Genomic DNA, 14,158 nt, shown 5'->3' on the forward strand with positions numbered 1-14,158 from the left:
TCATTTCACAATATATGTAAATCAAAGCATCATGCTGTACGCCTTAAACTCATACAGTGATGTATGTCAATATTTCTCCATACATCTGGAGGAAAAAAAAGTGGTGTTGTCACCGGCATCAAGGAAAAGGAAAGCCACAAGTGGCCTTGATCATTGAAGTTCTTGAAAATCCACCATAAAGTGTCCTTCAGAATTTACACATTGTTTCTCATTCACTTCCGTGTCTTCTCTAATTAAACTTACTTTTCCTCAAACGCTAATATTCAAGATAATAATACAGCATTTAAATTTTGATTTTAAATACTTAATTATAAATACTGTAATAACTAAATATACATAAAAGAATAGTTTTCTACTATTTTAAGATTACAGATGTATACTATAGGTATGCTATATTTGGGGTCAAGCACCTGCTCGTGGGCTATCCCAAACACATCCTTTCCATGAAAGATGTTCCAAACTGACTTAGACGGGCTCAGAGAATCCTTTTTTCTGAGTTAATGACTACTTACGTTGGCCACACAATGCACATGAAATAAACATTTACTGACTGATGACCCTGGAAAGAAAGGAAAATGTATCTATGGTAGCTGATAGCTAAAAATACTACTAATAATGCTGGTAATGCCAACGTGTTTTGAGCTTCTACGAAGTACCAAGCACACTGCTAAGTGCTTTCACATGAAGGCTGAAGGAATAAAACAATGGATTTTGTATTCTTTTTGGAGTGCATTTAAAGCATTCAATGGTTTTGTGACAATTCAACCCAAAGCTTTTAGACTCAGGATCTTCCAAGTGAAAACGTTGAAATGGTCTGAGTTTTGAGTTTCAGGAAAGAGGCAAGCACTTTCACTCTGGGTTAATCCTATGAGAATGGTTTCTAAGGAATTTGTGCACTAGAATCCTGGTATGGAGAAATGAGTGGGGTCTCTTTCACCCATTAATCTAGATGCTGGGGCACCTCTGGCCCAGCCCCGAGGGTAGAGGTCTTCAGCAGGCCGGCCTGTTGGATGCTTCTCACCCTGGAATTCTCACGGTCTTCCCAGCAAGTTCTAGGGACCCTTGGGGAGCAGGCCTACTCTCAGGTAAGCCTATGTGCTTGAAGACCCGTCTTTCCTTCTGAGGGCCATTTCCTGAGTTCTAAATCATCAGTGATCCTCTTGGGTCCCACACCAAGTTCTGAATTTGAAGCTGATGCTCATGATCTCCATGCTTAGTCTTCACCAAGTACAGTGGAGCATTCTATTGCTGCTTCCTTACAGAGCCCAGAGAGGCACAGACCTCTGAGGTCATTCAACCATGCCCCCAACTTTATGTGGGTGACTCTCTCACCAACTTAGTGCAGATGGCTAACAGAGGCTCTCTAGAGGGCACCGCCTGCGTCTCCTATCCATAGCTGTTTCTCAGTCATCCCACTTCACCTGTGAATATACAAAGGCTGACATCATGGGAGCCCTATCCAGTAAATCGCCAAGGCTGCCTTCCTTTTGTGGTACAGACTGACACCTCCTTGACTTACCCCACCACTCCCAGAAACAGGGCAAATCCCATAACAAGAGTTTGCAAGGGATGGGTCCAAGTTCCTTCTTTGTACTGGAGTTTCAAACATGGCTCTAAATTAAAGACACATTGTCTTGTTGTTGCAATGTGACTTGACTTGCTTAACATGAACTGATAAGGAACAGAACTAAAATAGAGGAAGCACCATCGGTGATGGGTGCTACCCACTCATTTCTTGTATGCTGGTTAAGGTCAAATCCAGCCTTGAGACTTGGCCCAGTCTGAGTCTGGCCATGGCAGGGCCAACCCTGATCTGTTAATGTCTCTTATCCCCAGCCTTTCCCCACGTATTCCCTTTTCCGTCTGATTCTAACTAAAATCTGGTGCTCTCATGGGCACACTGCTTCTCCCTGCAGACATCCAGGCATGTGACTACTCTTTCACATCCCACAAACCTCGGGGTTGAGAGGCTGAAGTGATATCCCTCATTATCCTCTGCGATCGGCTGAAATGTGTCGCCCAAAATCTCTATGTTGAAGTTCTAACCCCCAGTTCTTCAGAATGTGACTGAATTTGGAGATGGGATCTTTAAAGGGGTAAAATGAGGTCAGTAGGGTGGACCCTAATCCAATTCCTTAAGAGGAGGAGGAAATTAGGACACAGACATGTAGAGAAGGAAGACCATGGGAAGACACAGGAAGGAGATGGCCATCTACGAGCCAAGGAGAGAGGCCTTAAAGAAACCAACTCTGCCAAGCACCTTGATCTTGGACTTCTAGAACTGTAAGAAAATAAATTTCTGCTGTTTAAGCCACTCAGTGGTACTTTGTTATTACAGCCTCCACAAACTAATACTCCCTCCTATTCTCTTGCCACCAATGGCCTTTGCTCTCCCCCTCATTCACCGAGGCCTGTGCTACTGGCTTAGTCCTCCACTTTAACACATTCCCTGCCCACCAAGGGAGACCTCGGAGGTCACTGAATATCTGTCAGACACCCTGGCTTCACAGTTACTTCTCATCTCCAGTGACCTCTTGTCAATTCTAGCCACCCATTCCCTGACTGTCAAACCAGAAATTGCTGTACTTCTCCAAACCACAAATTCAAGCATCCCTCCCCTGGGCACATTTTCACCCATCTGGCTCATCTGACTATTACTAAAATAACCAATCTGTGAGTCGATCAGACCATTCAGTCTCTTTGGACCCCTCCCAGCTTCACTTCCTTTCCCTTTCAGCTAAGCCTCCAATAGCCATCATTTTGGATTACAACTGCTCTATTGCCAACGTCATAAGTCTGTCAATCTGTCTTTTTCTTTTAGCTGCCTTGCGAAACTCCAACCTGGATGAACCCCACTATCTGTTTGCTCCATGCCTTCACCTGGGGAGTTCAGTTACGCCCCACACTATTCACGTCCAACCTCCATGCTCAACAATTCTACTGTATTTCTCTGTTCAATTTGCTCTGCCACCTTCTGCTCCAACTACCTAAACTTTTCTTGCTCTCAACAAGGGAAGACAGAAGCTGTCTGAAGAACTCCTTCGATTTTCCTTGGCTAAATCACCTGCCCACGTCCACGTGCCCCTCCTCCATCCACCCTTGGTGACAATGGCCCTTTCCTCCACCTGTGCTCCCAATCCCAGCCCCTCCCACTGTCTCAGGAAACTTATCTTCTGAGCATCCTTTATCTTTAGTCTCTCACTTGCTACCAGACACTTCCCATCAGCATTTGGAATTGCTCAAGCCTCTTCCATATTAAAATCTCCCTTGGGCCCTCCCTCGTCACCCTTCAATTTCTTCCCTCCTCTTTCACAGCCTTCCTTCTCGAAAGGGTACTATTTCTTCACCTCTCCCTCAGTCTTTCAACCTGCTAAACTGGTTTCTGCTTCGACCATCCACTGAAACAGCTCTCACTAAGTTACCAACAACTTCAAAGTTGCCAGATCTGACAGGGTTTTTTCCAGGCTCATTTGACTCGATGGTGCAGCAGCAGACAGATCTTTGTTAATCACAACTCCAACCAGCCATTTCCCTGCTTACAAGTCCTTTAATGACTTCCCTTCGCTCTCAGGATGAAGACCACAATCCTTACCACAGAAGGCCTGTCCCTGGCTTCTCCCGGGGCCTCATCTCTCCCACTGCCCGGGCTGCTGTCTCCGCACACGAGGCCCTTTCTGCTCTGGCCGGCCTTTCCACCAGTTACCTCTCACTCCTCCTTCAGCGGTCACTTCCTCAAGGTCTTCCCTGCCCTGCCCCAAGCGAGGCTCCCTTCTGACATGTTCTCTTCACATCCTGGACTTCCCCTGATAGCAGCCTGCTTAGTTGGCCATCACTTGTTTAGGACCTTTCTCCTTCCTGTTGACTGTAAGCACGCTGAATGAATGAATGAACGAAGAAACCCCAATCCAAACTAGACTGAGTCCACTCTGGAAGGGTTCTGGGAGTGACCTTTGGCACTACAAGTGGCTTTGCTTCATGGATGCTGCCATCCTGAGCACCTCCCTTCATGCACAGACCCCCTGAGTCTGGCGTCCCTAGCCTTGTGCTCTCCTTGCTCCACCATTCCCTCCTTTTTGGTGTAAAGCAAACTGCCACTCAGGGTCCCAATCTGGCCACCACCTGTTTTTATAAATAATGTTTTATTGGAACGCAGCCTCACTCATCTGTTTATGTACTGTCTATGGCTGCTTTCACCTATAATGGCAGAGCTGAGTGGTTGCGTCAGAGACTGTATGGCTGCAAAGCCTACAATATTTCCTATCTGGGGCTTTAAGGAAAAAGTTCGCTGGCCCCTAGTATAAAGCATTGAGCAGGACACCTACTGTGTACTATGGGGAAAATCAAGTAAGTGTGTCATGGTGACAAAGGGGTGGTTCAGGGTTTCGATCGGAGTGATTCTCTTATCAGCATCTATGGTCAGCATCTTCTTTAACAGGTCGATGAACTCCCGCCGGTCTGCCTTTTCCACCAACATGTCACTCCCTTCCAAATCTGTTGTCATGTTCACCTGGAAGGAAGTAGGGACAGGTTACCAAGACCCCATTGTGCCTCCCCTCTCCCCACTTCCCTCATTCTCTGCCCTGCAAGTGCACCCTAATCTCTCAACCACCCCTTCCTAATTCCCAGAAGGCTGTGTGCCCAGGTGAAGGCACTGCCATACGTTATTACTGCCCACAGGATGTGGCTGCTCTCTCTGCAGGAAAGGCAGGCAGCAGGCCAGGCACAGGGAAGGGAGAGGGCTGCTGCCGGGACCCGCAAATATGTGTAAGTGACAGGCTATCCAGCGCTCCTGCTTTCCTCAGTTAAGTGGAAATGTGCACCCCACATCACACCTCACTGGAAATAACCACAAGACGAAAAGAGTTCTGGAGGTTGGTTGTACAGCAATATGAGTGTACTTAACACTACTGAACTGCACACTTAAAAATGGTTAAAACGGCAAATTCTATGCTATGTGTATTTTACCACAATTAAAAAAAATAACCACAATCAAGCAGTAGGAAATAAAAGGCAAAAAGATTTGTTTATTTAACCTGCAGAGGGAAGTGTTAGGGGCCTCAGTGCCCTTTCCTGCAGCTATAGTTTATCAGTCCTCATAGCCCCTGAGTTAGGGCAGAGTTATTTAATCCCTGTGTTCACTGGGGTTACCTCAGGACAAGGCAAGCGGGATATCTGAACACAGGATTTTTCTTCCAAGAGCAAGACTATACCAAGATAGCCTTTAAAAGACTGGTTTTGTGGTGCTTTCTATATTTTCCAAGACACGCTCTGGAAAGCAATTTCAGCTTTCTCAGACAATCTAAGCTTCTAATCAACTGACAAGTATACTTTACTCAGAATCATGATTTTTGGTTACACTCATCTTCAGTAAGAGGTGTGCTAAGTGTTCATTGGTCTATGGCTTTATTTCTCATTGCTTTTAAGAAAAACTCACTTTGGGTTGCCCTGATTTAGACTAGTCTTTACACTAAAAATAGCTGAAGTTCTAGAATTTTCTCTGGGCAGAAAGGTGAGAGTCTCTGGTCCCTTCAGTGAGCTGAGAGAGACTGAGGGAAGTGGGCTGAATTGTGTCCCCACAAAAGGTATGTTTCAGTTCTAACCCCTGGTACCTGTGAATGTGACCTCATTTGGAAATAGGCTCTTTGCAGATGGAATCAAGTTAAAATGAGTGAATACTGGAGTAGGGTGGGCCGTACATCCAGTGACCGATGTCTTCTTAAGAGAAACAAGAGGGAGATTTGAACACAGAGACAAGAGGAAACACAGGGCTGAAGGCCATGGGCAGAAGGCAGAGATTGGGACCCAGCTGCAGGTGAGTGAACATTGAGGTTTGCCAGGGGCTACCAGAAGCTAGGAGAGAGGCACAGTTTCTTCCCAGAGCCTTCAGAGGGAACATAGTCCTGTTGGTACTTTAATTTTGAACTTCTAGCCTCCAGAACTGTGAGAGAATAAATGTTTATGGTCTGAAGTCACCTAGTTTGTGGTACCTTGTTACGACAGCCCTAGGGAACTAATACACTGAATCATGGGCATTAAACTCAAACGTCCTAACGGGCTTGAATCCTTCTCATGAAAGCATCAGTAAGAGTGGCCAGTACTATTTTACAAATGGGAACCAATAAACTGAAGCTATTTTTAAAGAGCTGGTATAGGTTTTAAAAATGTCCCACAAACCAAATGGTATTCTTACTGAGGCTGGCATACCATTGTTTAAGGTCAAGGTCAACCACTGCAGTTGAACAATGTGGATTTCTACTCCCTTCCTATATTACTCTCGCAGAAGTCTTGCTGTGCTTGGTTGTTGAAGGGGCTAACACTGCATACTCACCCATGGAGCTTACCTGGGCCATGTCATCTAAACAGTTGAAAATGTACTTCCTCGCTTCTTTGGACTTAATGCCCGTCTCAGCTTCATGGTCATCTGGTGTCTGGTCAAGAGAGGAAAAGGCCAGTTGGTAACGTGAATTATTTCCTAGTCACTGCGACGCAAGCCCTCAAGCTGCAGCTCCTCACGGAGGGTCTTTTTCCCACCTTTCAGAGAAGCAGACTTTGACTCTTCTTAAAGTGCCTTGCACACTAATTACTTTCTCTTTTCAACCTCCACACCAACTCATCCCGCTTTTGTCCTTCCCATGAACACCTGTCAGGGGCCTGTTCTGAGTCCGGTCCAGAGGATTCTAAGATGAGTAAGATAAGCCACATTTCTGTTAACCTTACATTGTTCTCTAAGTTTAAGGGATAAGGTAAGTTTCCCTATGTGGAAAAGCAGAAGCCCTTTTGCACGTTTTAAAATTTTAATTTAACAAACCCTGATATATGTATAGCTCTCACTATGTGTCAGCACTATTCTAGAGCACATGAACTCATTTAATATCCTTCACAACCATGCTAGGTAGGACGATTACCACCCCGTTTTCCAGAGAGAGAACCAGGAGTGGAAAGCTTAAGGAGCTTGCTACGGTCATATGGCCAGTGAGGGGTCGTGGGCTCCTGGTCTGGGTTCTGTGTGGTCCCTCTGCCTGGGCCTGGGCCCACACATTGGTTCCCACTTCTGCCTCTGTCTAGGAAGCTGCTGTTTCCAATCACCATGGGTTTGTCATCCACGATCACAGGTAATTAACCCTCAAATTCTCACTCAAGGACAGCACACCTGGAGCTGCTAAGATCCAGGCCTTGAGCACGGGAAGGGCCGGACAAGTAGGACTGAGGCTTTCAGCTAAGACACGGAAGTGAACCCTGCCGGGCCTGGCCTCACCCTCTTTCACCTGAGACTCTGTTACTGGACCTGACCTTGAGCAACTCACCCTCACAGTTGCCAAACCCCAGCCCTGCCATCAATAGCCTAAGAGTGCTTGCTTAGCTCCCAGATTTCTTTTCTAAATCTCTTATGACTATTGGCCACACATTATCTTTAAATCAGATTAGAATTTGGCGGTGGTTTCTGTCAAAAACACACCCACCCACTCTCTTGCAAAAAAAGAAATACCTAAAATGGACATAAAACATACTTGAGACTTGTGTTATTTTCTCCTTCCCAGGAAAATGCATTAATTTTAATTACTAGGCACAGATCAAAGTGAAAGCAAAATATGTTTCCGTGAAATAAAACCACCCGAGTCTACGGTGTGCAATCCAGCGTGCAATGATGCGCTACACCGCCTGCCGGCTGGGACCATCAGATGCCTCCCCTGGCCTCGGCTGCCACGTTGCTTACGCGTTTCCTTTGCCAGGAAGACCCTCTTCGTCCTTCAGGGCCAAGCTCAAATGCTCTTCCCGGGCCCTCTGCCACGGGCAGTATGAAAGGCTCCCCACTCTTGGCTCCCAAACTCTGTTCCTACCAGGAATAGGGCACTGTTCTGGGGGGCGAGGGCGTGTTGCATGCGTTCAGTCTCCCTCTGGACTGGGAGCTCCCTGAGGGCAGGGGTGATTCGTTTCTCTGTCTAGCACAAACCAGACAGGACATCAAGGTTTACTGGATTAAATCCTGGGAGTTTAACAATCAGAGCTTGGGACTTGAGCTTTGCAGGCGGCAGCAGGCCAAGCAAAGTGCTGCTTTTGCACATTCAAATTCATCCATGCCGTGTACTTATCAACAACAGTCGCCCCTCCCCATGTCGCTGACTGAATCAAGGGGAGATCCAGGATCAACGTGCTGATGGCAAAAGCCCCCACTAATCGGACTGTGCCCTTCCTCCCTGAGTGCTGGGCGTCGGCGAGATCAGAGGGCGTGCTCTTCCTACCTTCAGCCTCCACAAAGGATACGGCGAGTCTGTGTCACGGTTGAAAAACCTAGTTGTCTTTGTCCCTGCGCTTAATAAATATTCAGCTGGCAAACCCTGTGTTTGTGAGATATACCGAATCTGCAAGAAAAGATGAGAATGAAGTCAGGGCTTCTCCTGTCACTGTACATATGGTATACTGATGGCGCTAGTGCCTTTGAGAAAAATGACAATTTTATAGGGAAGGAAAGAAGTAATCAAAGAAAAAGGGAAAAGAAAGAGGAAGAAAGAAAGAATCGTGAGGTCCAAGAGAAGCAAGGTTCAGGAGACAGCATCACAGCCCAAAACCCCATCCACACGCCGTGTTGTAAATGAGGTGCAATCCACATGAAGGATTCATGCTTGCAGTGAGTGCCTGTGCTACCTGGCCTCACCTGATCGTACTCGGAAGCTCCTGGATACAGCGGCCAGCCCAGGAACAGCTCCGCAATGACACAGCCCAGGGACCACATATCAATCGCCTCACAAAATGGTAAACCAAGGATGATCTCAGGGGCCCTGAAGAGGAAGAACGGAAGAAATCATTAGCAATTCAGAAATGCAGGCAGCTTTTTCTATATGAATTCTACATCAAATCCTACCTTTCAAACCTGGGATACCATCACTGGCCCCCTCTGAAGGGCCTGTGGTTCTTGCGCTGCGTTGCAATGAGTCCCCCGTTTTTTGGGTTGGTCCTCCCCATTAGCAGGGAGCCCTGGCAGATGGGATGGCTGGCTGAGACGAAGGTTGGTCCATGGCTCTAGAAGAGACCTGCATCTATTGGAACCACGTCTGTGGGCTTCATTACCCTTACAGTCCAGCCAGATGAGCTAATAACCACTTTAGAGGAACTCAAGTTATCTTTTATAGCTGAAAACCTGGGAAACCAATCTTTACAGGATGCCTGGTTTTTACAAAGGAATTCTGAAATATAAGTATTCTATTTTCAGTAATATACAAAACAAGTTGCCTCCACCCAGAATAACAGGATGAAATCCAATATCTGTTCATGCCACCGATCCCTTTCTTCAGTTTGTACCACACTTTCCCAAGGAAACACTGTTTTTTTTCATTAGGTTCTAAAAAGTCAATTTCCTAAGAAGTTCTGTAATATTACATGTAGAAGAACCCTGTTCATGAATATATAGTCTGGGTATTTATCGGAATTCCATTACAAACTCATTTCTGACTGTAGGAGTTATGTCCCTTCACATGATAGACAAAGTTACATGCTGGAGCTTCTGAAGGAAATCACCTAAGCTCAAAAGGAAATTTCACATGTAGCTGGCAATCAAAACCAAACAGACCACAGAGCGCATCTTCTTTTCTAAGAATCTGTCATGATTAGGTAGGGGTACATTTTGGAGAAAACCAAGTTCAAAGTATGAGATATGAACACAGCTTTTATTTTTTAAAAATGTAGCTCAAGGCATTCTGCTGATAATGTAGTCAGTAACCCGACTTCTGTTTTCTCTGTAAATGTCCTAGTTGATTAAGCAATGCAAGAAGATTCTACTCTCCTGCCCTTTCAGCAGCCTGGAGTGGGAGTGGAGGGAGCTGGGAGACCTTCTTATCTTCACCCACCTAGCGTGAAGGAGGGAGGAGGGTGTGATCAGAAGCTCCTCCCCTTGTCTTGGGGCTCCCAGCTGAAGTTTTCCCCACTGAAAGAGTATCTCCCCAGCTTGCTTCTTTAAATGTAACCTCAGCACTGCTGCTGGCTGCTTCCAGAGTGCCACAGTCATCGGTCTGGGCAGCAAGACATACTTTGCCTAAAATCCAAGACTGGTGCTGCCCAGGAGAGAGTCACTGCTGCGGACGGGGAGCAAGTTGCCTCGGTGCTACTTGCTGGGCCTTCGCTGTCCCTGTCCCCTCACTGCTGGGCGTCCTCAGCAGCCTGCAATTCCCCTTCTCTTTGGGCTGTGTCTCCTCCAATCCCAGTTGCTAACCATTCTGGGGGACACGGTAGGCTGCTGTTGCCCCTGGCCCTGATGACTGGGATGCCTGTGGTTGTTTTATGACACATCACTGCTGGACTGTCCTGCGTCATGGGGCCTTCACCCCCCACAACTGGCCTACGTCACTGTGTCCAGGGTTGCCCACACACACCAGGGCTCCCAGAGTCACCTGATCATTGTGTGTAATTGATGAGATTATTGCAGGTTGCCTCTAGCAATGAAATCTCTGTAGAGATGGTTTTGGTTTATTTAAAAAAACACATCCCTTGGAAAAGAAGGGAATATCTGAAAAGAATATTACAGAGAAAACAACACACTTGTATTACATATGTGTCAGAACCTGCTTTTCCTTCTGCCTCTCTGTTCTAGAGTCAGATGAGTCCACCTGCCTCCTCTCACATGTAGTCTCAGGCCTCTTCCAAGAGTTCTGGCCCTGGTTCCGGAGAAGGCCCCCCTTCAGCAGGCTGCTGACTCAGAGTCAAGCACCTCTGCACCTCTGTCCCACTCCTGTGACCTGTACCCCCGCCCTTTGCAGCCTGGACACTCCAGTCTCCAGGTTGGGTCTTAGGAACAGGCTGGTCTGGTTCCACAGGGACATCTCTGGACTTGACCATGGGCTGCCCTTCCTACCCGGTTAATCAACTGGTTCTCATGCCCCTACACAGGCCATTTGGAACCCATGCAAACCCATTTCCCAGCTTCTGTTCCTTGATGATGTGCGAGGCAGAATCCAACAAATGAGGCTCCAAGCAAAGGGCACTTCAGTGATGTTCTTTGACAAGAAACACCAGACAGGAGCATCACTGACTGACGTTACATGAAAATCGCTCTTAGTCCATTTTCCACTAGAAAATGAAATGGCAGCCATTCATGGTACCAGGATATGTACAGCAGAGTATTTTTTCTTGCTGTGACCATAATGAACAAATGTTCAAGCGTCAGGCTAGATAGTTGGGAGATGAAACAGAAGGCACAGTCCTGTCCCCGAGGGGTCCCCCTAAAACATAGGTGACAAGTGAAGCTGAGTACAAAACGTACACAACACAAACACACAGATACCAAAGCACAGCTAATTGAAGCACACGAACATGCTCTAGCATCTCCCATTTTAAAAAATCAAGCAGGACACAAGAACAAAACAAACCACAACCAACATCAAGCCTTTCCTGACCCCTCACTCCCTGCAGCGGCTGCCCTGTTTCTCTGCTCTCCCTCCGAAGGCAAATCTCTGAAGGGGAATTTCCAGCGGTTTCCACCGCTTTGCTCACATCACCTTCTCACCCTGCTGACCAGACTCCCACCCTTGCTCCACTCAGGTGCTGTGCTTGTCAGGAGCAGCAGTGACCACGTTGTCACATCCATTGGTCAGTGTCTCAGCTCTGTGACCCAAGAACCACATTTCCTTCACACAGTTGACCATCGTTTTGAAACACTCAGTCTTGGTTTTCATGACACCACACACTCTCATGTTTGTCCTGTCTCTCTGCTTGTGGCTTGTCAGTTTCCTTTGGTGGCTTGTCCTCCTCTATCCAACTGCTCCATGATGGCAAAGTCCTAGGATCCTTCTCTCCTCTCTCTTCATCACTGTTTTAGGTAATTGTTAAGGGTTGAATTGTGTCCCCTCAAAAGACATGTTGAAGTCTTAATCCCTGGTACCTCAGGATGTGACCTTATTTGGGAATGGGGTTGTTACAGATGTCATTAGCTAAAATGATGTCATACCAGAGTTGGGTGGGCCCTTAATCTAGTAAGACTGGTGTCCTTATAAGAAGAAGGAAATTTGGACACAGACACAGAGGGAAGAAAGCCATCTGAAGACAGAGGCAGATATTGGAGTGATGCTGCCACAAGTCAAGGAACACCTGGAACCATCAGAAGCTAGAGAAGGCAAGGAAGGAGCCTTCCTTAGAGGCTTCAGAGGAAGCACGGTCCTGCCAACACCTTGATTCTGGACTTCTAGCCTCCAGAACTGTGAGAGAACAACCATCTGTTGTTCTAAGCTACACATTTTGTGGTACTTGTTTCTGCAGCCCTAGGAAACCAATTACTTATCATATCCACTCCCCCAGGTTTAAATTCTATTTCTATTTCCAAATGTCTGTCTCCACCTTGGACTTCTCTCTGCTCCAGAGCTATGTTTGGATGGCCAGACATCTCCATGGGAATGTCTCATGACCACATCAAACTTCGTGTGTTTACAAGGGAACTGTTTTCCTCTGCCCTCCTCCCCACCCCCCTCAAACATTTTCCTCCCTCTGCCTGTTTGTTTTACTAAATGGAGTTAGACCCTTACCCCTAGGCCCCACCCCTGCCCCTGCAGCTACTTGTGCTAGAAACCTTGGAATGATCTGATTCCTCTCTCTCTCTCTCTCTCTCTCTCTCTGTCTCTCTCTCTCTCTCTCTCTCTGTCTCTCTCTCTCTCTCTCTCGTCCTCACTACCCCATCCATGAAAATGGCCAGCTCTAAAGTTTATCTCAGACTGGTGTCTGATTCTCCACCCCCGCGGCCACCACTCTGGCCCTGGCCACCCCATCTCACCCCTGGAGCTTCCTATCCAGTCTTTCCGCTTCGTCTTCATTCCTCCAATCCACTCTCCCTATAGCTGCCAAAGCGAGCAGGTCACACTCCCTCTGCTTTAAGCCCTCAGAGGCTCCCCACGGCACTTAGAATGAAATCTAAATCCCTCCATGGCCCACAGGGACCCCCAGGACCGGGACTTGCCCAGCTCTCCACTGTCATTTCAGTCCACCCTCCTAGGTCAATAAGCTCGAGTCCCGTCTGTTTCCTTTCAGTTTCCAGAATACCCAAGCTCCTGCTGGACCAAGAGCCTTCACGCAGTGTTGTTGCCTCGGCCTCGAATGCTCTCCCCACTGGCTCTCAGATGGCTGCCTCCTTCTCATCCTTCAAACCTCAGCTAAATTGTCACCGCCACAGACAGGCCTCCCTTGACACCAGTTAGTCTCCATCTACAGTGCCATAAATGTCACTTTACAGCACTTTCCCAATAACCTGCTTACTGTCTGTCTCCCCCTGCTGAGTCCATGAGGGCAGCACAGTGCCCAGCATTTAGTAGCCACTCAATCAAAGCTTGATTGAATAAACCTTTATTAAATATAAGAAAGTGCTGAAATATGTGATTCAGATGAAAGTGCTAAGGCAGTGTAAACAGGGAGTAGAAAGGTAAATCCTCATCAAGGAGTGGAAGCTCGGCACGAGGGTGCAGGATTTAGTGTGAGGAAGAAAGGCCTCCAGGCGGGCGGGAACCACAGGAGCGGAGGCCCAGAGATGGGGGAGAGCGTGCGGCGCACACTCACCTGTGCAGGGCTAGCCCTGGGAGTCAGAGGATACCTGTCTGTAGGTGGCTCACAAAAGCAAAAAAGCCAGAGAGGGTAACAGGCATGGTTGGAGGTGGCACCAGAAAATGCAGGGTCAGGACTGCCGGGCAAAGGCCTCTGAGATTTAGGCGTCTAGAGCTTATATCTTCTTAACTCTCTTGAAGCCACTACCCCACTCAGCTCCCACTGCTATTAGTTCGAGCCTGCGGCTTCAATCCAGGCCTCTGCTGTAATCGCCTACTGGTCTCCTGCCTTTGCTTTCAACCTTTTCCAATTCACTCTGAAACTCTCCCTCACCCCTAAGGATGTGTCCTCCTCTCTGCACACACAATACATTGATGGTATTTCTGACACGGCCTGCCCCTCTCCCCTCCCTATTTCCTTACTCAGACATACCCTGCCCACTTTCTCTGTGCTGCTATACCAGGTGATGAAGATATAAACATGAAGAACCAGACAGGTCCAATAAATATTAATTGAACACCTAGTATTCTAAATACATGTTCAAATATCTGCCCCCCACTTGTAAAGGGCAGGGTCTGTCTCTCACTCGTTTTCGATCCCCAGTCTGGCACACAGTAGATGCTCTATAAATATCTGCTCAACACCC

General features: G+C 47.3%; 1 protein-coding gene across 10 annotated transcripts in view; it reads right to left on the reverse strand.

The window, feature by feature from the left end:
• The window catches only part of HIPK2 (homeodomain interacting protein kinase 2), a 177,599-nt gene that overhangs the window by 43,388 nt on the left and 120,053 nt on the right, over positions 1 to 14,158 (reverse strand). For all 10 annotated transcript variants that reach the window (XM_070616622.1, XM_070616621.1, XM_070616618.1 and 7 more), the window contains 4 exons: positions 8,654 to 8,777; positions 8,241 to 8,360; positions 6,342 to 6,428; positions 4,323 to 4,507 (listed from right to left, as the gene is read on the reverse strand). In XM_070616622.1, the coding sequence (XP_070472723.1) occupies positions 4,323 to 4,507; positions 6,342 to 6,428; positions 8,241 to 8,360; positions 8,654 to 8,777 (516 nt within the window). The remainder of the gene's footprint in view (positions 1 to 4,322; positions 4,508 to 6,341; positions 6,429 to 8,240; positions 8,361 to 8,653; positions 8,778 to 14,158) is intronic.

Source organism: Equus przewalskii, chromosome 4 (genome assembly GCF_037783145.1).
Source record: "Equus przewalskii isolate Varuska chromosome 4, EquPr2, whole genome shotgun sequence".
NCBI lineage: Eukaryota > Metazoa > Chordata > Mammalia > Perissodactyla > Equidae > Equus > Equus przewalskii.